General features: G+C 39.8%; 1 protein-coding gene across 4 annotated transcripts in view; it reads left to right on the top strand.

The window, feature by feature from the left end:
• NPNT (nephronectin) overlaps positions 1-26,734 on the top strand; it is a 48,088-nt gene that overhangs the window by 15,010 nt on the left and 6,344 nt on the right. For 2 of the 4 annotated variants that reach the window (XM_041395816.1, XM_041395817.1), the window contains 8 exons: positions 1,147-1,239; positions 7,993-8,112; positions 9,036-9,155; positions 13,262-13,396; positions 14,610-14,732; positions 16,613-17,125; positions 25,600-25,695; positions 26,078-26,176. In XM_041395816.1, coding sequence (XP_041251750.1) covers positions 1,147-1,239; positions 7,993-8,112; positions 9,036-9,155; positions 13,262-13,396; positions 14,610-14,732; positions 16,613-17,125; positions 25,600-25,695; positions 26,078-26,176 — 1,299 coding nt within the window. The remainder of the gene's footprint in view (positions 1-1,146; positions 1,240-7,992; positions 8,113-9,035; positions 9,156-13,261; positions 13,397-14,609; positions 14,733-16,612; positions 17,126-25,599; positions 25,696-26,077; positions 26,177-26,734) is intronic. The other 2 variants (XM_041395819.1, XM_041395820.1) reach the window with 1 other exon arrangement.

Raw genomic sequence — 26,734 nt, forward strand, 5'->3', positions numbered from 1 at the left:
GATGCATCAGGAGCAGAGCTGTAGATTTAAAACAAGGTTTTATGGTTTCAGGATTTATCACTTATTATACATATATACTATGCTTAAACAAAAAAACATGCCTGATAATAATGGGAGACCTGAAACAGTCCTAAATAAAGGCAGGCCTAAAACTGGAGCAAACTCCTTCTATGCTAAGAGTTGCTTCTCTGGATGTATTTGTGGGAATTGCCAGTTCCGGATGCTTTGAATCTCATGGAGAAGATTGTCAGAACATTAAAGATGTATTTGCATGGTTCTTCCACAACCAAAACAAATATCTTGTTTCTTTTGTTTCATTTCACCCTGCTGAACAGCTTGGCTAGAAGGCAAATTACATTTTTGAGTGCATTCTGCAAGATTTCTGTTAAATTATGTCCTTGATATATCCAGTTTTATGATACAGCCTGTTGTTGTCAGGTTAATGTTGCGGCTGGATCTGGTTAGTTACTTGCAAATTCCAAATGATACTGTTACTTTATAAAATGAACTTGAAGCCGGGGTAAATAGATAAATCCTGGTTACAGGCTATTCAAGTTATGCTACCATCTGATTTCTGTCTATTTTGTGTCTATCTTGCTTTAGCAGAGAGCTCAGCGGGATTGTGTATCTGCATTTTGTCATATAATGATAAACAACATCTTAGAGCATAGTAAATACTGCATTTTTCCAGTAGGTTTAAAAAGTTGGTTTAATAATAGAAAAACATTTCTAATGCAAAAGACTTAGAAATGCTGTTTAAAATTTACATCTGTCAAATGTTTTCAGTTGCCCAGGAAAATATTCCTGTTGGCTAGTCCTACATCAGCAAAAATGTATTTGTGCATGAATTCTTATATTTTTTCAAAAGCAATGCTTTTGTTATTGAAGATTTGAAAGCTTGTTTTATGAATTTTGTTTGTGTCATATTGACAGAGATGCCAAAAATGGCTTTCTATTATTTCTTGGAGTTCTGTATTTATTTTCTGAATATAACATACACACTACTTCTATTTGTTAGGTAGTTGCTGTTTATTTCAAAGTAATTTGAAATAATTAAAATATTAAAATTATTGAAATATTCAATAATTTCAAGCACAGTCAGCTGTGACTGGAGTGGAAAGATAATGAGTATTCCTCTATTTGCAGCTATATGCCAGCCAGGGTGCAAACACGGTGAATGCATTGGGCCAAACAAGTGTAAGTGCCACCCAGGATACACTGGAAAAACCTGCAACCAAGGTAAGAAAGAATTTATTTTTGAAATCATGGAAGGATTGTTGATCTCTGTACCCACCCCCACCAATGCTCTTTGTGTCCCCCATGTTTATGGAGTGATGAACTCATATACCAGGTCTGTTCCTGCTGCAGCAAGTCTGATATTTGGAATGAAAGTTGTAGAGAGATTGACATCTTCAGTGGAATGACACAGGGGAAAAATTGCTTTCATTCAGAAGAAATCAATGAGATTAATATATAGGATGTAGTTACCTGTTTTCCTTAATCAGAAGCAAATCATTTAAACCTTATGGTCAGGATTGTTTTTTGTAAAGTCACAATTTTCAGATTTGAATAGTGAAATAATATTTGTTTCATTAAAAATCTCATAATTAATGCATTCTCATTTTAGTGTTCTTAATCCTGAACTAAGTTGCATTAAACTATTAAAAGGTTGGTGTAAAGATGAAGTTTCTCTTACTGAATTATCAAGTTTCATTGTTTGGGGTTTTTTTCTCTAAAGTTATGTCCAAAACATGTACTAGTATAAATATCATAAACAATTAGAGAATTGTAGTATGTGATTTTTAGACTTTGATGGCTAGGACATGTTCACACACAAAGATGTCTCAAATATATCTCTTTTGCAGTTGTCTCTGCCTACAGGAAAATTTGTGCATTTTCTGAGTGCTGAGGAAAGTATGCTAGAAAAATGTGATGTTTAGAATGATTTTCTTCTTTAAGGATGTACTCTGATGTTGCTGAATTTCTTATGGCATGTTGATTTTTAGACTGAATTATTTTCTTTAAAAATAGATACGTATTTATTATCAGATTTACTAATCCTTCTCAAACTGATGTAAAAATGTGTGTTGTGTTTTTCAGTTTTCTCAAAAGTTTCTGTCATCTCTTATGTTATCCTGTCTTTTTTTCCCCCTTACTCTGGTTTGACATTTTAAAGGATGTGTTGTTATAATTTTATTCTACGTGTTTTCGTCAGTCCAAAACTGTTTTAGAAAACAGTGCAGTGAACTAATAGTTAGATATATGTGTAACAGTTTTTATAGGTAGTAAATAGTTTAACAATATTGAAATAATGCTTTGCAAATTGCTGGAGGCTTCCATCTTGAACTAAATTATTTACTTGCCACCAAATGCTAGAGATGGAAAAATGTGATGGGTTATCAAAGGAAGCACTTTGGGCAGTGTTGATGAAACATTCTTGCCTGGTGTTGGTGACAAAGCTGGCCTGGCAGATGCAGATGAGGTTTCTGAGATGCCAGCTGGCAGTGGTGCCCCAGCGTGCACCAGTTCAGGCGGCTGCTGCTCTACTGCGTGGTGAGACCCTTGAGCTCTTCCTGGGGTCATGATCTGCGTTCTTGCTGTGTGCTGATTCAGTGTTTGGATGAGACTGGAAAGTGTGCAGTGAATGCAGAGTCTGCTTTTGCTGGGAGGAGATTCAAATGGCACAGGATAAATGTGACCTGTGTCATTATACCTTAATACAGCACCTGCCCTGTTGAGCCTGTGGCCTATTTTCTCAATTCTGTTCTAGAATAGTAAGAACTATTCTATACTTCTAGAGCCATACTTCTAGAACAGAAATAACAATGTTGGCAGAGGAGATGTTGGAGTTCCCTGCAGAGATGGAAGTGTTTCCAGCATGTGTGAATCTGGGCTGTGAAGTATGCTCATATTCTTGGTGAAAGGCGTTCTTTGCGTACAAGCTCTGACAAACAGGCTCTACATCTCATCTGGTCGTGTGCCCCATGGATCAGGCTGTGCTCCTGGGACTGATCCAGGAGATCAGCCCAGCCTCACAGCAGAGCTGTTCAGCCCTGACTGTGTGATGATGCTGGATGCTTGTCCTTTCCCAGTGCTACTGCAGCTGCTGTGACAATCCATACCTTGCTTTAGATCACTCAGAAGTTAAGACTACCTGATTCTTTTTAAATTATGTTGCTATCCTCAGCAATCAAATTGCAATGACTGCACAAGAGCTAACCATGTGTTCTCCCTACAGCATTCATATCTCCTGGATGGCTTTATTGTTTTCCTTCTGGCTTTTTGATCCCAGCTTTACAGCTGTAAGCAGCGGAAAAACAGAGCCACGTGAGAGAAAATGCCCTCTTCCACCTCTCTTAATTTATAGTGATAATAACAGAGCTCATACTTTCCAAATATGTTCATCAGAAAGTTGGTAGCTGCTCTTGAAGAAAAAACAAATAATATTCAGTAAACAAACAGTTGTAATTTTTGCTAGCAATCTAAGGCACATACATGTTAACTTTATTTGGCTGGGAAGGGTTGTCTTTATAAAAAATAAATATAAGGCTTCTTTTCTGTAACTTTGTTTTCTTACCTTGCTTGTTCTAGGAAAATGATGCAAAGTTCACTGCTTGAAATTCTTGTCAGCACTTGATATATATGTATATTTATTAAGGGAAGTAATGCATGTTGCCATATTTTTATTATGCCTTCTCCCTATCGTGTGAAGATGTGCAGTGCACACAAGTCTATTTGGTCAGGGCAGTGAAGCTCTTTTGTTGCACCCCCTGGGTCATCCTGCAGGAAATGTAGCAGCGAGGGGTAAGTTGCTCCTGTGTTTTAGGTGTTGTGCTCCTCCTTTCTGCAGGCTTCAAACAGGAGTGCAATTTCCTGCAAAGGGAATGGAGGCTGATAGACCCATCAGTGGCTGGGATGTGAAAGCTGAACCTGCAGTGCCCTTAGCATGCAGAGCAAATAATTGGTTGTATTTCCTTGGTGCTCCTGTGTGTATTCAGAAAAGTTTTGCCTCTGCCATACTCATGGTTGTCACTTGCATTGTTTCTTTCCTCTGCTCTTCTTTCAGAGCCTGCCTTTTTTTCTTTTCTGATTTCCTGTGTAAAGTGATGGTGATGGAAATTGTTTATCAGGTTAGATAAAGACAAAACTGTAATCTAGATGAAGTTGTAAGTTGTAAAAAGGAGAGCTAAAAAAGCTCAATTTGGCAGCTGTTGATTAATCAGACTTAGTGAACAGAACTGTTCAGGTGATAGAAATCTCTTATGAGGCTGACATAGTACTGTGATTGCAACTGCTGGCAATGAAAGCTGATCTACTGTTTCTAATATGGTGATAACAGTTTAATTTTTCTGCTTGATTTCTGGTCCTTGGCTTTCTATTTTCAGAGTTGGGTAAATGTAGTATTGACTATTTAACTTCAGTGTTGCCTGATCCAAGTTACGTGATAGGCAGAAAAAGTCTTGAGTGCTGAAGTCTGCAGAAGCTAATTAAAAGAAAATAGCAGAGGGCATTGAATCTGCTTAGAAATAAGTGGCCCATTGTTGGGTGTGCACTGAAGTTGGTCCAAGACCATGCATGGTGCAGCGCAGCAGGCAAAGGAGTCACATCCAGGTTTGTCAGCATAACGCTCTGTCCTTCCCTTGCACTCACATTTCATTTAATCCCTTTAGATATAAAACACCTGTGCTCAGCAGCTTGTGTTTGTTATAAACCTGCTTCCCATAGTGGCCAAAACAGTCAGTCTGCTTTTATGTACTCTGCTGCCTTGTGTTACTTTGAAATCAAGAGTGTGGTTTTGCGTTGGCTATGCAGTTGTAGGCAACATGGGAAATTAAAATATTGAAAAATGAAATTCTCAAATGCAGGACAATGAGTGGACATTCCCACAAAGAAATTAAAAGGTCTTGTTTAATTTTTAAAAGTGTGTTGCACTTTATACTTATCTCACACTATATTACTAATGAGTGTCTTTTTGTCAGTACCAGAGCTTTCATTTCTGTACTAGGAATACTTTGTGTCAAGTGGTGGTGTAGAATTCAGAGTCCTGTGGAAGGATCCAGTACTTTAAGGCTCATATTGTAATTTATACTCTATGCAGGGTAATATACTGAGAACAGTCGTAAATTCTTATTTTCAACTTTGAGTCTGTGGTCATAACTCTGGAAGTAAGTGCACGACAGCTCTTTAGTAGTCAGGAGTGTCTAAACTTAGGAGCTGAAGTGCAGTGGAATTCAAACACTAGAACTTAACAAAAGGCACTGTTCAAATCCTGCCTTGTCAACTTAATTTCAGTGTTACTTTTCCTTATTCTGTCCCTACTTCTAGTTAAGTATTTTATACCTAGCTCTGTTATGCCTTTATTTTGTAAAGTGATTATTTTTGTAGAAAACAGGGAGAATACAGATACTTTAGACTAAGGGAACTTTTTTTCCCCTCTTACTTCAAAATGATGGTTGTCAGTGAACTTCAGTATATTCAGTACTATGGGTTCCTTAGGGATACATTTATGAATTGAAATCAAATGCTAACAGTTTTTGAATGTAACAATGACTTTTTTAACAGACACATTGCATGTGTAATAAATATGTTAATAGAACTATAATGTCTGTCAGGAACTGCCCACTTCAGGTGTGCTTTACAGAAAAAAGAAAAAACAATACTTTTTGTGCTGCCAAGAGAAGTTTGCCTTTCAAAACATGAACTTTCATCTGCTTATTATTGGAGATTTTTATGTAGACCTTTTTTTCACACAAAGGTTTTCAAAATGAAAACTTGTCCTTGCCCTGTAGCATAATCATCTGCTGCATTTCCATTTGGCCTAGGCATATAGCTATAATCACAACTCCCAGCAGAAGACCCTGCTTTCACAGGACAAAATGTGCTTTCTTCTACAGCTGTTTCTCTCAAATCCAGAAGATGCTTTCTTAGGAGTGTGGCATTGGTGCCTGCCGTGAGAAGTATATTCTCCTTGCAGCTGTTCAAACTTTTTCCCACTCCCAAAGAGTGAGAGCTGAAAAGGGATGCTGTCTCTGCAGCGTGTGGTCCCCAGGAAGATGGCAGAGGTGGTCATCGCTGCTCCTTTATCATGCACAGGTCCTGCCCTTATTTTGGCAATCTTTCCTCTCCGAAGTCCTGCTTAGGCTCACCTGATCTTCCTCACCACTTGAGGAGAAAATATTCCCCTTCAGGTTTCCTGGAAACATCTTGTCCAGCCTTAACAGGTAGAAATGGAAAACCACATCCCTTACCGCTACCCTCTTGCAGAAGAGGGGAGCAGGAAGTAATCTTGTCCTTAAATATGCTGCTCTTCCTGAGACCTTGGAAAATGAACTAAGGGGAAAGGTTCTGGGAGGGCTATGTCTGCATGATGCTCGGTATTCCTTGACCCCATGAAGATGGAAACAAAGTAGGTCAGAAGACAGCAAGTTTAATGATACATGTAAACACACTTAGGAGCTCTCAGGAGCAGCAGTGACAAAACAGGCAACATCCTCGCAGCTGAGTTTGGATTACATCGGTGACCTGTAGTGTGATGCGTGTATTTTTCTCTTGATGTCTCTGCATTTTACCAGTCAAATTAAAGGGAATATATTTCTCAGTTTTAGAATGCCATTTAAAAATATTTTGCCTGAAAAGAGTGGGATGAAGAATGTTACTCTCACAAACCAGTGGATTACAGAGTTTCAGGACAAATTTATAATCCAGACATTAAGAACTTTTAAAACTCCAGGTGTAGTTGTCTAGAATCAATGTTTTCTCTAACTTCACCTCTACAGTGAATGTAACTTTTTTCACTCCATTTACTACATAGACCCAATTAAGTTTTCTGAAAAGCAGTCAATAAATTCACTGCAGCCAGAGGTGTATTTATCTTTCCGGATCAGCATCTTAACCCTGAGCTTTTTCCTCTAGTCCACAGGAGGCATCTGTCACCTCCTCAGCTGGCATTTTGTGAAGCGGCTACTGTGTGTGTATCTATGACATGATGGGAGCCTCAAGGCTTACTTTTCTGCTACATGGATTGAGTGACACTTGAAATGATGGTGCCCCTGGGAGATGGCTCTTGGAAAATTTCTGGAAAAAATGGCAATTCTCTGTCTGCAAAAGACCGCCAGACAGCATGGTGCAATATTAGAGATGATGGTTGATAATTCATTTTCTTAGGTCCTCCCTGGCTGGATTTATGAATAGATTTATTATTTTCATCTTTGTTCATCACTGTGCAAATAAATAGCAGCAATAATAAGTGACAAAGTATTCTGGCTTACTCAGACAAAATCAACACATATTCTTGGAAGAGAATTCTGAAAGAAATAATCTTCTTGTTTGAAGTTCTGCCTACTAATATGGAAACTGTAGGCTAAATATTTTCAGTTCAAGCCATGAATTTTCTGTTAAATTGTAAGTCTGAAATGCTAGCCCTCATGGATGGTCCTTGACAAATACAGTTGGTGTCAGGTTCTTTGAGAATTTTCTAAATGATAAGGATTAAATTTTCTCTGTGAGATTATTTGAAGTAAGTTGGCATCAGCTTTCCTACCTTCCTCTGCCACTAATTTTGAAGCATGATAGTGAATCACTGAATTGCTATCGGAATCACTGATAGTGATTGCAGAGTGATGTTTGCTTTCTCTCTCCTCCTTCTTCCGAGTGCTGCCTGGTCCTGGATGTGACATCAATGTGAACAGTGGCAAGATGTGGGCGGCCTGAGCTTTTGTGTTGTCTAGTGAAGCAGCTGGCACTTCATCTAATGCTAATGCTGTCATTTTTGAAAAGACATCTATGACACCAAGCCAAATAAGCTGCTTGCCTGGAGGGATGAACAGCGCTTCGTGCAGGATGCTTTGGACGCTTGCTATCAGCTGAGCTGCGTATAAAAAGCTAATTGCCGTATTTTCCCTTCCTTCTCCAGCAGCGTGAACTGGCAGTTTTGCCACGCATGCCTTGTGTGTTTTCTACTCCCACCCTCTTCCCTTGTGCCCTTCATTTCAGATCTGAATGAGTGTGGACTAAAGCCGCGGCCGTGCAAGCACCGGTGTATGAACACGTACGGCAGCTACAAGTGCTACTGCCTGAACGGCTACATGCTAATGCCAGATGGAACGTGCTCAAGTACGGCCAGCCTCGGTGCTTGCTCTTTCCCAGCTTCTCAGAATCCCTGCTGGAGTTTTCCTGGACAACTTCTATGAAATGAAATTGAGTCCCCAAGTAAAAGATTAATTTTGCTGGAAATTAGGCAGCCATACAAGATGAGCTCTTTTTTTGTTGGTTTTTTTTTTCCTAGTTAAATTAGGCTGAAAAAAGCCAGGAGCAATTGTTTTGATTTTATTAGTTTTATTGAAAGTTTCCCCCAAAGCATTCTTCAGTGCTGTAAATCACTGCTAATTGGCCTTTGAGGACAAGTGCTTGCAGTTTTCATTGCAGCAAGACACCTGCATTTCTGCTGCCTTATGGCCTTATGAATGTAAATCTTTAATGCTGCAGATGTTGGTTGTTTGACTGGTATAAAAATTGTACTGCCATCTCTCCAGGGATCAAGTTCCTACTTGTTCCCATAAAAACAGTTACTTTGAATATCTGGACAGAGGTAAGGGGAGAGAAATTACCTTCAATAAGAGATATCCCGTTTTTAAAATAGCAGTAACTGTCCAGGAGAGTCTGTAGTACATATTAGGCTTTATATTCTAGGGACTGCATTCAATAACAGTACTTACTACAATTGTGGTAGTTTTTTTGGTTTGTTTTTTTGGTTTTTTTTTTTTTTTTTTCTACTTACTACAATTGTGGTAGTTTTTTGGTTTGTTTTTTTGTTTTTTTTTTTTAGTTTTCTTAGAGAAAATTTTGTACACTAGAGAAAATTTTCTTAGTTTGTGGAAAGAAGAATTTTATTAGCAGATGTTTTTCCTCTTTGAACCATACAAGCATTTCCCCACTTTTATCATAAATATGTGATGTCTTAATTCTCCAAAATTTTCATTAATTTTGTAGCACTGATCACAGTGTTTATCTAAATGTGTTCAATTATTTTTCTCCAGATGCCCTTTCCTGCCTGATGGCAAACTGTCAGTATGGCTGTGACGTGCTGAAAGGGGAGGTGCGCTGCCGCTGTCCTTCTCCAGGGCTGCAGCTTGGGCCTGATGGCAGGACTTGTGTCGGTAGGTGATCAGATGTAGATTTAACATTTTTAATTTTTTTTTCTCCAGAATGCTTTTACCCTTGCACAGAATGCAGTTCAAGAGAGTTTGTCAGAGATACTTAGAATGCATAGAACAGGCAGTTTAAAGTTGTTAGTAATAGAACAGTAATAGGGCTGTTGCTCAGGTGCCCTCATGTCAGAGATCGCCAGTGCTTTGCTCCAGTCCTGCAAGTGTCATTGTCTGCCTAAAGCCCATGCAGACTCTTTGGTATCCAAGCCACTTGCCACTTTGGGTCATTTGAAATTATTGCTAACTCCAAAATGCCTGCCTGCATAAAAAAAGGAATGGGGAGATCACCTGTCCCTCATATCCAATGAGTTGGTGTCTAGTTCAGTGGGTAGAGGGATAATTTGTAAAAATCATTGATATTGTAGTGGGGCAAGGTGAAGGTCTGTGCATGTTCCCAGTATTAGTGGAATTGAATGTGCTGTCCTTCTTCCATACTGTGAAAACTCCAGGTTAAAATAAACACAGGAACTTAGAGTGTATAAAAATGTAATGTTTTGTTCCCACATTTGTGAACATGGAAAAGGTGCTTATGGTTAATCAGACTCTGCTATGGTCTGAAGAACAGTGTGCCATGTGATTTCATCAGTCATTAACTATACATCCTGAGTGGGATATGATGCTCCACTGATTTTATTATTTATATTCTATGAAGTGCTACAATTCCATAACCAGTAACACTGAAAGAATATAAGAAAATGGGGATGTCTTAATCTTCCCTTTGGGTATCTTGGCTGTCCACAGGGTAGGTGTTTCTCCAAGTGCCTAACCCATGCTGACCAAAAGTTTTTTGGCAGAGAAAGGGACAGACTCTAGATCTTCTGATGAGAAGAGCAGGATCCACACCAACTCAGAGGCTTTCTGAAGTGCATGATTGGCACATCTGTGTATGGAAAAAATTGGAAAGCACAGGAGGAAAAAACCTACTGTTGTTGCATATTGAAGGGATTGAGTTGTGATAAATCCCGTTGTGGATATTATGGCAAAGAGATCTCTGGAAGATACTTGTGCCATGCCATAGTGAGCTGAATGATTTTAAGTACAAATTCAAGAAAGCTACCCCAAGTAGAGAAATTTGCTAGAAAAACTGCTTGCAACATTCTGCTAGTGTTCATTTTTCTATTCAGGGAAACTTCATACTTTGAAATAGACAAAGTGTACTTTAATGCCAAAGACTAACACTCAAACCAATCCTATGAAGCTCTTTGAGTTCTTCAGTGCAGTTTTCAAAAAAACATTTTTTTTTCCCCAGAAAGGCAAAGAACTGTGTACCCACATTTTAGTTGGTCATCATTCAGAAAGACTTTAAAACCTATTTCTAAAATTTCCACAAGAATTTCAGAGCAGCCTTGTACAATACAGAGCAAATAGTTACAGCAAGAGATGTCTGTTCTTCCTGCATCATAACATAATGTTCTCCCCTTTTTTGGTAAGAAGTGATTATGACATGCACCCTTTCTGTGTTATCTATCAAGTTCAAGTTGCAGTAAATGCCTCAAAGAGTTGAAGCTACCTGGGACTAAGGCTGTGCTTTTCCCTCATGTTTGTACCAGCTTGTCACTGTTGGGGAGGTTGTTGGCTCCAGCGAGGGTCAGGATGATGCTGCAGTACAAATAGAAGTGTGGGTGGTGGTAAGAAAATGGAAATGTGCATTGCCTACAGCTCATGAAATCCTTGTTTGTAGAAAGTCTGAAAGACAGCTGGGAATGCAATGCCTATTTTTAGCACAGGTGGAAATTCCCCTAGGCATTATTCTATTCTTAGTTTAACACTTGCTGAGCATTCCCTTGTTTAAAATGTTCCTTTCAGACAATCAGTAAAGAGCCACCAATTTGGCTTTAAAGGTAAATTGTATAAACTAAATGGCAACAAAGTGAAAAAATAATTCAGCAAAGTATTCAGAGAAAATGTGGATTAAACAGCTAATTAAGTGATTAATGACTCCTGAATCAATAAATCAATTGGTCTTGCCAGGTTTTTGGATTGGGATTTTAATTTAATGAAATGAGCCATATACACATCTTCAAATGTTCTGAAATTATTTGAGGGCTGAAAATAATGATTTTTCACTATAAAATTAATTCTTTCCTTTTTATGTATGTTTAGAAAATTGAAGATACAGCTTTGTAAACTTAAAAATTATGCTATTTTTAAATTAGTCTCAGGTTATTTTGTGCTTGAGTTGGTAATCTGGTCATACTTGCAACAAGAGAGAGAAGCAATTCTGCTTCTCTGGTGGACACTGACCATCCCACTCATTAGGTGCTGATCATCACACTGCCTCGTGTGCCTTTGGAGCAGCTCCCTGGTGCTGAGGTGAGCTCCAGATCCCCCCTCCATTCCCTGCTTTTCATAGGAAGCAGGCATGAACCACAGCATGCTGCAGCAGGCGAAGGGAAGCAGCTCTGCACCTTTTGGTCCAGGCGTGGATTGGCCTGAAAGAAGCCACAGTCACTGCACTGTTTGAGAGCTACAGGGAACTGATCACAAGCACTAGCAGATCATCTTCTGGCTACTGATCAAAAAGTGAATTTCCCCTCAGCAATGAGCATCCATGCACCTCTCATTATATGCTAGTGGAAGGCTCTTACATTTTTCTATATTTTTACATCAGTTTTGAACAGTGTATTAACAGTTCTGTCCGGTATCTCTAGGACACATAACTGCCTACCACTACACTGCTGAAATAATTTCACATAATTTTTGCCTCATGTGAATGTGCAAAAATGTGAATTAAATATGCATATGTACAGAGGAAGAAGCAGGACATGCTACATTAGGTTTTTAAAGATCAAATCCATGCCATGATGAAATACATTCAGTGGCTAATCTTGTTCTTACTGAACTACTTTTTGAAGCTGTGATTTAAAGATTAAAAAACCCAACCAAAACCAACAAAAATCCCAACTAACTCTTAGTAATCAAGAGTCTTAAACTTGCAGCCTTGAAATAATATTTTAATAAAGGATAGAATATTGTGACTTGTTGATTAAATTGTAATAAGAAGCATGGTAGAGTTTGTAAAACTTAGTACCATACTCAAAGTCTAAAATGTTAACAATAAATTCAAATCAAGAGACAGATTTATGGGAAGATTCAGGCTTGTGGAGAGGTGCCCAGTATTGGCCTTGTTTTCTTTTTCATTGAGGCCTTTACTGCACCATTCCAGCAATGCTCCTGATGGAGAGAGAGCAGTCAGGAGGGCCAGGAGTGTGGGAGCTCAGGATTGAATCCCTGCTGTCCTCAGTAATTCTTCATGCAGAGTGGGACAGTGCCAGCAGGAGCTCCTGGGACGACCCACCTGGCCGGCAATTCATGGCTGTAAGTCACTTCTGTTGGCTGTGGGAGCCCAGCTTGGAGAGAAGCTGAAGGTCCATCTCCCCCACCTCAGGTAGCTGCCCTGACTCACTAACCAGCAGCTTGGTGGTAACATTTTTTCTGTGCACTGGAAGAGGCTCTGCCTTGTTCAGGCCTCTTTCACAAGAGCAGCAGGGCATCAATCACTCGGCTTTGTTTTGCACTCTTGACATCGGCAGCTGAAGGGCTCCTTTTGGGAAAAGAGCGGTGTGGAGAGCAAAACCCTGCTTTCCCATAGATCATGAGCCTGATAGAGCTGCAGAGCAAAGGCTTGAACTGTGCCCTGTAGATAACCAGCAAACAGGAGGAGCTGCGTGCGTCAGAAGCAGCCGTGCGTGGCAGGTCTCTACCTCAGTGAGAATTAGTGTTTGAGCACTCAGCAGCCTCGGCTCGGTGTCCAGGGGCTGCAGAGAGAGTGACAGCTTTTGTGTGTCAGCCTGACCTCGTCTGAGAGCTCCCCAGGCAGGGAGAGCAGCAGTGGGTGAGCATCAGCTGCTCCCTGGACATCTGCCTGTGACCCAGAGCTGAACTGGAGGGCACAGCCAGAAGTGCTCAGGAATTACTGCTGGCTGACCAAGGGCCCTTATGAAAAATACTTTGCTATTCTTTAGCTTTCCATTATGTGAAGCCAGTTTCATTTAGACAGCATGTATTGTATTTTAACTGTTATTAAGAATAATACAGTTCCTTTGTTTCCACAGATATTGATGAATGTGCTACTGGGAGGGTTCTCTGCCCACGATTCCGGCACTGCGTCAATACCTTTGGGAGCTACATTTGCAGGTGTCATAAAGGCTTTGACCTGATGTACATTGGAGGCAAATACCAGTGCCATGGTAATAACAAGCTATTTCTCATGTGTGTGTAATAGAGCTGTGTATTTGAAAATTAAATTAATGGCTCAAAGAGGAAGGTTTGTTTATTACGGCTGAAATGTTGAAGCAGGTTGTTTTACACTGAATTGGTATTTTAAGAAAGGGTGGATTATAGAAATAGGCTGTGAAAAAGAAGGCATGTATTTGACCCACTTTCTTGTAGCTGGTTCTTGTGGGGAAGCTAGTGAGGAGAACAGAGCTGATGACTGCAGGAATTCCTTTCCAAAGCCGTTTTTTCCTCAGGGTTCATTGTCTCTGGCAGTTGTAGGCTTGGAGCAGTGTTTGAGCTTTGGCCGTGTCTGAGCTGTAACACTGGTGTGCTCCATAGCATGTCCCAAGATCCAAGATAAGAAAATGTGCACACCCTACCTCCTCCCAGCCCAGACTGCCCAACTTTCCTTCCCCTGCAGACAGGTGGGGAAGAGGCAGGAGTTGGGAAATAACCTGTTTTTGTCTGGACTTGAGACTGGAATGCAGCTGGTGTGTGCCCTTCAACAAAGATATTCCCAGGTCTCTCTGCCTTAGTTTCACAGGGTCTCAACCGATTATGATTCTTTCACTAAAAAAAGATAATTTGGAGATAATGAGGCATTGCTTTATGTTTGCTTAAGTATTTTTTTTTCAGAGAAATTTGTATTCAGAGCACTGGAATTTGGAGATTTTTGCTTGCATCACTGACAATAAATGTGGATATGGCATATGAAACATTTCCAGCAGTTTCTACTTGGTGTAGAAACATCTATGTAGATGTACAATATAGGAAGAATTTTATGAAGAAAAACTGATTTAATATCTGTGTGATTAAGAACATGCATATTCCTACACTCAGTTTGTTTTATTCTTATTCTGTCACCTGTAAGAAGTGGTTGTTAAAATTGTGATCTTAATGATCTCAGCTGCAATCTTCCTATGGCATGTCTGAAGCTGATGCTAAGGTAAAAGCTTAGCAATACCAAAGTTGCCCAATAGTCCCTATTTTCCCTAATGTTTGCATCACCACATTGATTTATGACTGTCTGTTTTCCTTTTCCCCCTGGCAAAAGTTTTATTATTATTATTATTTTTAAATAATCAAAATTGTATTAATGTTTGGGTGGTTTTTTTTTGCAGGGATAAGCAGAAAGTCAGGTTTCTATGAAGCAAATGATTTTTTAATGTAAATTTTCTGTTGCAGATATAGATGAATGTTCCCTTGGCCACCACCAGTGTGGTAGTTTTTCACATTGCTACAACACTCCAGGATCCTACAAATGCAAATGTAAAGAAGGGTACAGAGACAATGGAACAAACTGCATACGTATGTAATGTTCCGTTTATAATAGAGATTCTGAAAGCTTCTGTGTCCCATTTTGTAAACTTTAAGGTACAGCTCTGTCAGGCTCAGTTTCTCCTAACTATTTTTAATACTAAATAAGGGGCAGGGGAATGTAGTTAGAGTTTTCTAGGTCTTAGCATGCCTTGTAAAAATATCTTTCCCTGAGACATTTTCATAATTAGAAAGAAATTCACCTCTCCCTATTCCTAGCTTGATTCTAGAGATTGCTTCAGGATGAGAGCAACTGAGTAAGCAGGGTAGGTGTGATCAAACAGTGCACATTACTCATACCCTGTTGTTATGTACACTCCACAACTGGCCCGTTTCAGCAGCTCACCCCATCCACTCCCTGCTGCTTCCCGGATGTGAGAAGAGCCAGGAGGGAGGATTTCACTGGAAGGATTTGCTGTGGGAAAATTCCCTTGGCCACCTTTCTCTTGGAAAAGCAGCCACCCCCTTGGTACAGAATAAGGTGTTGGAGCTCTCCCATATTTGACGTCCCACAGGAGTGTGCAGCTCCTGGATGTGACATTTGCTGGATCTTTTTGATCCTGCATTCCTTTGTGGGATCTGGTGTTTGGTGACTCACTGATCTTTTTAAAGATCAGCACCTTTTTTCCCCTTTGGCTATAGCTGTCATGGTAAAAGGTGTTCTCTCACATCCTGAGTGCTTGCAAGTATATGTGGGCACATTTCATGTCGATTACTGGGACACGGTCCTACAGGGTGTTTTGTATTTTAATATGCCATAAATGTCAAAACTGCAGAGTACTCAAAGGGATAGTAATAAACAAGTGGCTAGAGGGAAAACATTTTTACCTGCTCTCATCAAACAATTCACTGTTTAACAAACAGTAGTTCTTCATTTTAACTGTGTGCTATACTTGAAAAGCTTGTACACAAACTATGTGACTAGAGTTCTTACTGAACCTTATAAGAGCTCCAGTGAGATACAAAAGGCTTATTAACCAATAGAAAACAACAAAACATATTCTTGTGCTTCATGTCTTCAGAAACTTTCCTTGTGAAACTAAGTTTAAATTTGTTGTGCTTTCTGAAACATTGGAGGAGATAGTACTGTGGGCACTGTCACTGGGGTTAAAGTGGTGCTCAGTCCAGCACCTTGTTTTTGTGAAGGTTGAAAAATGTCTTCGTGTCCTGGTGCTTAGCAGAGAGAAGGATCTAAATGAAGGCTGGCTTGGTTCAATTTCTAAAATAATTCTGCTTATTGACAAGGAGAAATGTTTAGAAGGAAAGGTCTGCAAGAACTTTCTTAATCCAAGGTACCTGGCCATCTGTGATCAAAATGCTTGTAACGTCGGGGTCTTACGAAACTTGCTTCCACTCCTGGTTATGAACTTGTCCAGTTTAGAGGGCTGCTTAACCCATGACTTCCTGCCCATGCTTTTTTAACCAGCAAGCTTTTGTGTAAGGTTTGCCAACTCTGAAAAAGGCTTGATGTGGGATGGAAGTGTCTTGACCTTAAGTCATTCTAAATTATCTCTAAACTGCTGCAGTGCCAAGTACGACCTAAAGGGATACGATAATTTAGCAGTGCTGATGCTAAAGTATGTTTCTAACTGATGGAAACCTTCAGAGGAAAAAAAAATTATTTCATGTGTCTCTGTGTCACAGTGAAATAGATTGTTAAGTTTCTGGAGTGAGAGGCTGAGATGTCCATTTTGGTCCCATTTTGATTCTCTTTGCAGTTATTCCTATTGTTCTGATTGAACCACCTGGTCCTTATCACATATTCAAGGCCAGTTGCACTCTCCCTGAGGGAGGCAGTGTAGAATGAGCAGGATTGTTGATGCTGAAGGCACAACTCCTCAGACCACTGCATGTACCTGCTTTTGTTACAGAAAGGCCAGTGACCAGGCCGACAGCTCGTCCGACACCTGGGCCAACAACTCATCCTGCACCCATGCCAACAACTCGTCCAACACCCATGCCAACAACTCGTCCAACACCCATGCCAACAACTCGTCCAACACCTGGGCCAACAATTCGTCCTACACCCGTGCCAACAACTCGTCCAACACCTGGGCCAACAATTCGTCCTACACCCGTGCCAACAACTCGTCCTACACCTGTGCCAACTCAACCAGCACCCAGGACAAGTCGAATGACACCCAAGCCAACCACGAGGTACATGCCAGTGACAACAAGGCCGGTCACAACACCAGTGGTGAAGCCTCCACCTCCAACAACACCTCAGCCTACAACAGTGAGACCTACACTACCACCACAAAGAACTCCTCTGGTAACAACTGAAGAGCCTGCACATGTTCCCATTGAAACTACATCTTCCCAAGGAGTTATAGATGACAACAGGATCCAGCCAGATCCTCAGAAACCCCGAGGAGATGTGTTCAGTAAGTAATTTTAGATATGCCTTTGTTTATCAAAGCTGCAGATGAAAGCATGCACTATACTGTTTTGGATTTTTTGGAACACTATACCATTGAGAACAGAGAAAATGGTTATATGGTAAAGCTGCAAAATTAGTTGATTTTATTACCTAACAAAAGTTTGCAACTGAAGTTCTGAATCAATCAATCAAAAAAGTGTTTATTTTTTTCCCCTGAAATTATTGAGTATATTGTCCTGTAGAAGTACTTAGTTATGCTTTCAGATGAAGGTTTTAAGGAAATGAAAGACATTTTATTGAAAAGGATTGAAGTGCAACGTAACTCATAAAGTAGTCAATGGATTTAAATTCAGACTGTTGAGAGTCCCTCCTAAACAAAGTATTACCATAGCTTTAAGAATAGTAAAGAAATGGGATCATGCCTGATAACCTAAAGACCTAAAGACTTCTATGAGACTGTTTTTTGTATGGGTTCAAATAGTCGCAGATGCTCATGACTGAACAATGGGAAAAATGCATAAAAATAGCATAGAGGGTAATTTTCTGGCCTGTGTCTGTGGAAAGGGATACATGAAAAGCTGAAGATAGTAAAGATTCTCGTAGCATGAACGCATGTAACTTTAGGAGCTCCTCTGAAGTCTACAGCACCATTGTGCCAGCTTTAGTGCATACCACAGGAGACATTACTGGCACTTACAGAGCTGTGCATATCTGCCAAGAAATACTCAACACCAGATTTCATCTTTAGTTCTGCGGCTAATTTTAGAGATGGGGAGGGTGTGTTGGATCAGCTCTCCAGCTTGTTGTACAATAAAGCTGCTGAAGCAATGTAGTAGGAGGAAAAGTTTGCTGTCTCAGAGCAGGTGCACAAGCAATGTGGGAGTTTTTTTTCTGGTTTCTTTGGCATCTATGTGGTGATTTCTTGGGCTTTGTTGTTCCAGGTCATTACCCAGTGAAATATTTTGTTCCTTGTAAAAGTGTTTTCTCTGTGACATTTTATCTCTTGTAGACAGTTAGAAAGAGAGTGAAGCTGACAGAAGTTAGAAGGTAAATCCTGGTACTGCTTGGTAGAGTGTTCTTTTGGCTTCATATTCAGTTAAAAATATGGACATTAAGTGAAATTCTAAAAGGAAATATAATGAAGATTTATGAAGCTTAATCTAATGGGACCCAACAGTTAAAAATACAGTTTTGTAGAAGTTATTGTGGACACCAGCATTATGCTTCCCAGGTCTCTGTCTCACGCTGCAGTGTTCTCTGGAATACTAAAGCAGAGGTATAGTTTTCAGCTATTTTCATGAAGTCATAACAATTCTCTGTGTAAAGCTTATTATTTACAATTAGTCTTTCTGTATTATCCCTAGAGGGATTTTGAAGCTAATACTTTTAATACATGTGTTTCACATATAGGAGTTTGGAAAATAGGAAAGTTGGTCTGACTGCAGATTATATTATGGTACATATAACAAACACAGGACATTTGCAAGGTGTTTATCAACTGTTTGTTTAGGTCAGCTGCCACACTGAAGTTTGTGATATATATACATAGCTTCAAAGGCTTCAGTGCAGAGCACAGCAGGACTGAAAGGGTCAAGCACGAGCTGTTCCTGGCCTCAGCAAGTAATACAGGGACAGGGAGTCCTTGGATCAAGTAAACAGATGTCTATCTTAATCCCATGTATTTTTTTTGGGTTACCTGCAAGAGACACACTTGATATTCATGTGTGTGATGTAACTGTATGACTGAAAGCCTATTCCACTTGTGCTCCAGATGATGCTAATAGTGTGATCTTCCGTGAGGGTGTGTCTTTTTTTCTCCTCTCTCTTATCTTTGTCTCTCCTTTCCACTCTGCTTTCTGCTTTGTTTTTCTCTTTTTTCTCTTCTGGACACTTTGAAAGTATCATCTAGGTAGTGGTCATTCTCCTACTTTCTCTCTGTGTAGAAGTGTTTTTGTTGGGAGTGCTCAAAAGCATTTGTTAAGGATTTGAAACTTACAGTTTAGTGCAAAACAGTTCAGTTTCAGAAGAATGTGCTACTTTCTCAAAGAAAGCATTGCTTGTAGAGTAGGGTGTTTCTTGAATCCTGTTACTGAAGAAGTTTTTGGGGAAGAGCAGAAGTTACATTTCCTCATGTGGGACGTTTAAAAAAGCAGGTGGAAAAGTTACAGCCCACATACATTACTACAGTGGGATGCACAGAGCCTGGGTCTGCCTCTCCTCGGTCCTGCACTTGTAAGGATAACACAGAGATACTTGGACATCCCCAGATGCCATCACACCGGGGTTCAGCAGCATGGGAGCATTATGGCAGGTGCTGCATTCCTGGGCATTAGCTGGGCTGCAGCCCTGGCTGCATGAGTGCTCCTGGCCGTGGCAAATGTCAGATGAGGTGCGTTACCTGAAACGCCTTTCACGTTAGCTCACAGATGTGGTGTGCAGCTCGAGTTCAGGCCCTGCTGGCCAGCCCTGCCCCTGCTCCAGGTGTGTGGGAGAGCAGTGCCTGGCTCTGTTTGGCTGCAGCTGCTGGGTGTGAGGCACTGTGAGCTCAGGATGGCAGTGCTCCCACCGAGTGTGAGCCAGAGCCTCTGCAAAATCATTCCTCACAGCCAGACACAATGGTAACAACCGTGGTGTTAAGACAATACACGATTTCAAACTGGAATAACTAGTAACATTTAGCTAACCTTCAACTTGCTTCTTAGCTGCTATGTGGATGTGCCAAGCCCTCCCCACCTCCAAAAACATTTGTGGATTTTTCACTTGCCTCTATATTTCTTCAGGAAAGGGGTGTTTCAAACTATTTCCTTCAGCTTCTTTAAAGCTGTTTCTGTTTTAGTCTCACCTACCTCAGACATTTTTGTAATATTCCTGGGTTGTGGATATGAGCTAAATTTGTTTTACTTATATCAAGCTTCTTTAGGTTCATTTCCTCATATTAGCTGCTTTTCCAGTTGAGGCACAAAGAAGCCAGTTCTCAAAAATTAATTTGCACTTTGGTCCCCATATGCCTGACTGGAAAGGGAAGAAAAAGCCTTGCTCTTTTTCCCTTTGTTTCTCACTAGAGAATACAGGGAGCAGTTAGTAGTCTTGTAACTCTTACTTTCTTGGAAAACAGAGGAGGAAATCGATGTTAGATCCACTCAGGTCATGAACTAGGGTTTAACCTCAGTTTTATAAATCTTCAAAAGAATTTGTGTCATCTTAGGTGTCTGCTTCCTCCTGTGTCTCCAAGAGTTGTTGTATTCCAAAGAGTCACAAAAAGTAGTGTTTTATCACACAGGGACAGGCAAAACCCAGCCTGGAGAGCACTGTACCCAGCAAGCACTGGCAGCTCTGAGCTCCCAGCCATTAGCATCTGCTAAAGACCTCAAAGCTGTGTTTTTCTAGGTTGTCTTGGGATACATGGATATTTCCCTTTCTTTTTTTCCCATGGGGCTCTGCAGCCTTAGCCAGACTTGCAGGAAGCAGCACTGCTTTGCTCTGCCACCGAGTAGGTGATTCTTCTGCCAGGCAATCCATGGCAAAGGAGCCATTGGCTGCTGCACACATGTCCTACACCAAATCCTGGTGCTCTAGGATTGCTCCACATCAGCAAAGGAAACATGCTTGGGGCAAATGGACTTTTTTTTCTGCAAGCATCTCTCAAATTCTAGTTTTTTGTTAGTTAACCTTTTCTTGGGGCACCCTTGGTGACTCCTTGCTCCCTGTTTTCTCCCTTTGTTGTTATATGACCTGCTGTTCCACACACTGAGTCAGCTTGACCTAGGATTTCACTTTAGAGCTCTCTTGAATGTGCTGCTCAACTTAAAATGAGCTGAGGATCAGAGAAATTGCTCTGTTCAGCAGTGACAAAGAGCACAAAAGATAAAATGCTGATAATGTTGTTTAAATCCCTTTGCAATTTTTAAAAGGTATTGGGTTGTTGCTTTTCTTTAGATGCTTTACCCCACTTCTAAAAAAGCCTGCAGTGACTTTGGGGAGATGTTTTTCAGATAACAAAAAATTTGTATTTTTTAACATGGAATTCCTACACTTGGCCTTTGAACCACTTAGTCAGATGCAGACAGTGGAATCTGGCACCAAGGATAATCTTCTCCTGATATGGATATGGGGGGAATGGCAATGAGGGAGGAATGCAGTGATAGCTTAATATTTAACTATTTCAGGACCGATACAAACTATGGTGAAGTACAGAGGAATCTTTTCTAGTTATAAGTCTCTAAGAAATAGAACAAACTTCTCAATAAGATTGTGAATTTCTGTTGCCATTGGGATCTGGATAATAAGCACTAAAAGCATAAACTTAAAGCATAACACTAGATATCAACATAGCAATAACAAACCCCCTTATCTGTATTAAAAGACAGTTCAGCAGTTTTCCTTCTTAGCCCTTAGTGGAGCTGAAAATATTGGAGTTAGGAAATGTTTCTCATAACAGCTATTAAAAATGTAAAGACTGGATTAAAACTGGATTCTTTCTTTTCTCCCTTTCAGTGACTGCACAGTCCTTAGTGCTGTAAGTGCAGTTTTGTGATCCTTGAAGCTGTTAAAACAAGGGAAATAATAAAAGCAAAGAATAGGGGGTTTGTTATTCCTTGATATCATTAGAGTAGCATTATTTTACAACAGTATGTGATTTGTCTTCACTGTTCTGGCAACTTTTAAAATGTATTTGTCTTTATATTTAAGCATTTGCCATAGGTGCTTTGTTCCTGTTGGTACTCTGGAGTTCAGTCATGAAATCTAGGAGCCTTACAAGTCTCACCCTCAATCAATCTTGCAGCAAGTTTAGTCCCCAGATCTGATATGCAAGCTTCTGTACACTCCTTGTTTTAGCTGTGTTTCCCTGAAACCCACTTGGCACTCTGCACCTCCCAAATGGATGTTCATACAAAAGCAGGCAGGTCACTCTGCAGAAAACCTTCCGCAAAGATAAATACCAAGATGTTTGATTTTGGTAAAACTTATTGAGCCTTGGAACTGCCTGAGAAATGCAAGATTGGACTGCAGAGTGGTGGCATGCTGAGACTGTTGTGTCTCCCCTCAAATGTAAATAGTGCTGGAGAGGGTGGCACAGTCCATCAAAGCACTTCCTAAAATAACTCTTACTGAAGAATTTGAATCTGTAGAGTTTTAAGAAATATATCCTGGACACTGTGGGTGTCTGAACAAAAGGGTGAAATGTACCTCTCTGTTGCCTTTTTTTTTTTTTTTTTTTAGCCCAGCATATATCAATATCTTCCCTGGAGGAAAACAGGACTTATTCTTGTTTTCTCAGTTGGACTGACCTCTGGACTACCCTTTTAGCTGTTTTCTACTAGTTGTGTGTGAGATCTCATCACTTGCAGGATTTTTTTTGCAAGTGGGATTTAACAGCTTTCAGTTGTAACTATTCAGTCAAAAAACTTTGTCCTTTTTTGTTGTTGTTTTTAGTGAATGGGAAGCTTAGTCACAATTACTGTGTGGAGTGGAATTGCCCTTACAGTGCTAAATCATTTTTTTCTGTGAACCAGAGAACTGCATTATTAATAGTAATAACAATTACTAATAACATGAAATTGCACTCCATGTCTTGGTTTTGTAACACCAAAACAGCAATTATTTGTTTATTGCAAACAAGCTGGTATATATACATGTACTTTCTTATACTCCCACTCTCAGCAATTAGCAAATAAATTTTAAAAAAAAGCTGTATTGCTTTCCCAAAGGTTAAAAAATCCCAAAAGAATTTCCTCTAATTTAATATTTAATAATCACAGTTATTTAATATTTCCCCCCAGATTTGTGCATCTAAGAAGAAGTTAGCTCATGAACTTTGAGAATATGGTAGTGTGGGTGTATTGGCTCACTCAGAGCTTATAAAACTCTCCAAGTAAAAGAAGCCAAGTTTCTATTTAACAAGCTTTATCAAACCATTGAAGTTAAGTGAAAAGCACACTGATACACTATATAAAGTACACAGAAAGGGCTTGGAAAGCTTGCAGAAAATAATTGTGCCAAATACTTTCTCCCACGATCACCACTGAACATATTGGTTGTCGTGGCAAAAAGAAGTGTACATGTGGGTCCTATTTACAGTCCTGCATCTCTTATGGTAACCCTTGTTTCAAATTGAGTGCACGTTCCTGTAATTAGGTCCAAGCAGTGAAGTGACTGTTAAAGCACTACAACACCTTCTTCCAGAAGTTAGTAAAAAAAGTGTTCAGAAAGGATTCTCAGGGAATTTTTTGAAAAAAAAATTTTTTTGCAGAGCTTTAATTATTGGCAGGTATGTCAACTTTAATTTGGAGAATTCTTGTATGTGTGCACAGATGCAACTCAGGTTTACAGAAAACATCAGTGCATTAGAAGTGGTACTTGAAGAAGTAAACTGAAGTAGTTTAGAAGTTAAGTTCCTAATATTTTTTGCAGTATTTTCCATAAACAAGGACGGTGTCAGACTGGGAAGAGGGTGTGCAGGACATGTACCTTAAAACTGTGACCCCTGAATATCCTACAAACTTTTGAGCACGGCAGAGAGTTTCCTTCATGCTCTTTGCCACAGTGCTCATTTAGAACCTCATTCGGTGCTCATTTAGAACCTGTGGTCTGAGCCTTCGGTGCCTGCTGTGCTGTGCTCAGCAGCTCTGAAGCTGACTTGTTCTCCACAGCACAGAAAACAAACAGTGTCTTCTTCCCTTGGCACAGCCGGAGGTGAGGAAAGGCAAGGTGGTGCTCCCTGGGTGTGCAGCATAAATGTGCCTGTTCACCTGCCCCACCTGCAAAATTCAGGGTGAACAGTGGATTTATGTGCCTGAATATAATATTTGTGCATTGATGTTCTGCAAGGCAATTATTGGCCTAGGTCATGTGGACTGTGCACATTTGTAAGGTTTCTTTCATGTTAAAGCTCGAGGTTTTTAATCACGTAAGCAAAACAGCCCAGGTGAAATGAAGCAGCAAAAATGCTATTTGCAATCAAGGTATCTTTAAAAATTAACAGTCCTCTAATACCCAATAGCCTTAAATCTGAAGCTGTTTTGAGTGTTAATATCCTAGACTGCAAATAGACATAGTCAAAAATCTCCAAAGGACTAAAAAGAAAACAAAAATAAAGGGAGACTTAATGATTCAAATAGTGACTATTATATTTAGGAGTTCATTGGTTTACTACAGATTTTGAGCTTTTTAACTATTTGTTTTTGTTGTATAAAATTTTTATTCAAGACCTCTAGCCTAGAATAGTACTTTAAATTAGAGTTTAGAAAGTACTTACATTAGAGTTTGCTTATTTTGTCCTAATTTCAACATTTTTTTTCTTTTCTGTCTTCTGGCTTCAGAGGAGCTCTTGGAGCAGTGCTATTTTCATGTTGACCTAGTGCAAAAGAAGTTGCTTCTTAACTTTGGATTTGACTTTCTGAAAACAAGAGTCCTTTCAGTTATCTTAATTCTTCGTGTTCTCACTTGTTCTATAGAGACATTAATAGTTATTTTAGCACTGCAAATGGAAAACATGCCAAGTTTTTAAAAGATAAGACGCTTACAAATACCTTAGGTGTCAGAGGTGCCTATAAAATCTGAGGACATGTCTGAAACACATTACTACTGTTATGAATTATGCATTAGACCTGCCTCTGAAAGAGGAATTTTCCAAGACAGCTCTGTTCAGTGCAATCTGTTTATCTCTAGCTGACAGCTGTCCTTCACTCAGGAAACCTGCTGGAAACTTACACAAACTGGCACAGCATCTTCAGAAATACGTGGGAGTCTTTGTAGCCACCTGACTTTGGCAGCCATCACTCCCACAAAGAGCTCATAAATTTCAGGTTATCCTGGATGCTGAATGTGTAATAACCTCTGGGCCTCTTAATCACCAAGAGCTGTTCCTTCTCCTCCAGCTGGGAACAGCAGCTGAAGCACAGGCTGTGCTGGAAAGCAGAAAGTATAATTACAGTTGAATTCCAGCTTCCAATAGAGCTCCTCCTTCTCAACTCCCAATACAACCCTGATAATTGTTTTGGGAGCTCTAATCCTTTGCAGATTGATGGATGTACCTTCAGCTGTATTTCAGAGGTTAAGTGCTCGTGGGGCCTCTTGCAAGTACTGCTGCCTCCTGTCGAGGTTCTCCTGGAAATGTCTGTGGAAGGGTTGTGTGGGGACTTTCCTGTGGCTTTATTTTATTGAGAAACCACTGTCTCTGAAAATGCATTTGGAGAGGAATAGTGTGCTTCAAGGTTAAAGCTTTCCCCCCTGGTTAAAAAGGAGCTTTCATTCAAAGGGCTCTTAGGAGATTTGGAATCACCTTTTACAGTGCTTAGGTAAATGTTACAACACAAATCATAAATCATGTAGGCATAAAGTTTATGAGTCTTTGTGTTGAATATAATGAAATGTATTGCAATCTCCAGGAAAAGCACAATGCCCAGAGCTGCTCTGCTGGTTTTTGTTAGAGCTAAATTAGTGACGTACTTCCTTATCTCATTCATTTTTTTCTCACAGTTCCACGCCAGCCTGGAGTGAGCAATAATCTGTTTGAAATACTTGAAATTGAACGAGGGATTACAGCTGATGAATTTGAAGCAAATGATGACCCAGGTAAAGACCATATCTCCTATTCAGGACCTAGGGTTTATGATTTTTTGAAATTTCTTGGTGGTTTATACATTTTTTAGGACTCCAACATCTTATGCTCCTCTTTTAAACTATGCTTTATAATCCATGTAAAACCAACCTTTCGCCTATATGAACCTTACGCTTTTATCTCCTAAAAATTCAGCACAAAAATAGCATGAATTATTAATAATACAAGGGTCCTTTTTATTGTTTTAGTATTTTTTAGATTCTTTTCCTAGGGCTCCTTCTTCTACATTTAATTTTCATACTTACTTCCTAGTGTCAGCCACATGTGAAATTGAAAACCAAAACAATTTGAATAATTTCTGGGGTTTTTTTGTGACCTCCTGCTCTGTTCTGCCAGGTGTGCTGGTGCACAGCTGTGATTTTGACAGTGGACTGTGTGGATGGATGAAGGACAAAGATGATGACTTGCACTGGGAACCAGTGAGAGATGTGTCAGGTAAGTGATCTGTGTACAATCACATCCTGCAGGTGAAAAACCACCAAGGCTTGAGGTTGATGACAGTTCCTGCTTGAGGATGAATTGCAGAGCTTCTGCTCCCTTTAGTTCTGGGGTATATTTCACACCAATGCCTCTTCTGTGTATAAAAATCAAAATTGAGGATTCTCAATGGGACAGAGCAATTGAAAATTTCTACTTTTATCATGGCATAAAATCATCTTTAAAATAGGAATGTCTCTGAAGGAGTAGTAAATGTAGTCAGCAAAAGTTTGTCTTAAAGGAATCTGAAAAAAATGTGGACTAGAGAACAACTTTTATTTATGGTGAACCAAAGGTTTTTCAAACTACCACGTAAACATAATTATTTCCCTATCACTGGCAAAATTATAGAAGGTACTTCAAATAGTCTTTGTTTTGCTGCCAGATATAATGTTCTAGTTTAACCTCCCAGATTGCTGTAGCTTGGAGTAGAATTTGATAAAATCAATCTGTGTGTAGGAAAAATGTTAAGTAACTGGAAGGCAGACAAATACTGAAGCATAAAGTCTTCTGAAA

This window comes from Onychostruthus taczanowskii, unplaced genomic scaffold (genome assembly GCF_017590055.1).
Source record: "Onychostruthus taczanowskii isolate IOZ18803 unplaced genomic scaffold, ASM1759005v1 scaffold12, whole genome shotgun sequence".
Taxonomy (NCBI): Eukaryota; Metazoa; Chordata; class Aves; order Passeriformes; family Passeridae; genus Onychostruthus; species Onychostruthus taczanowskii.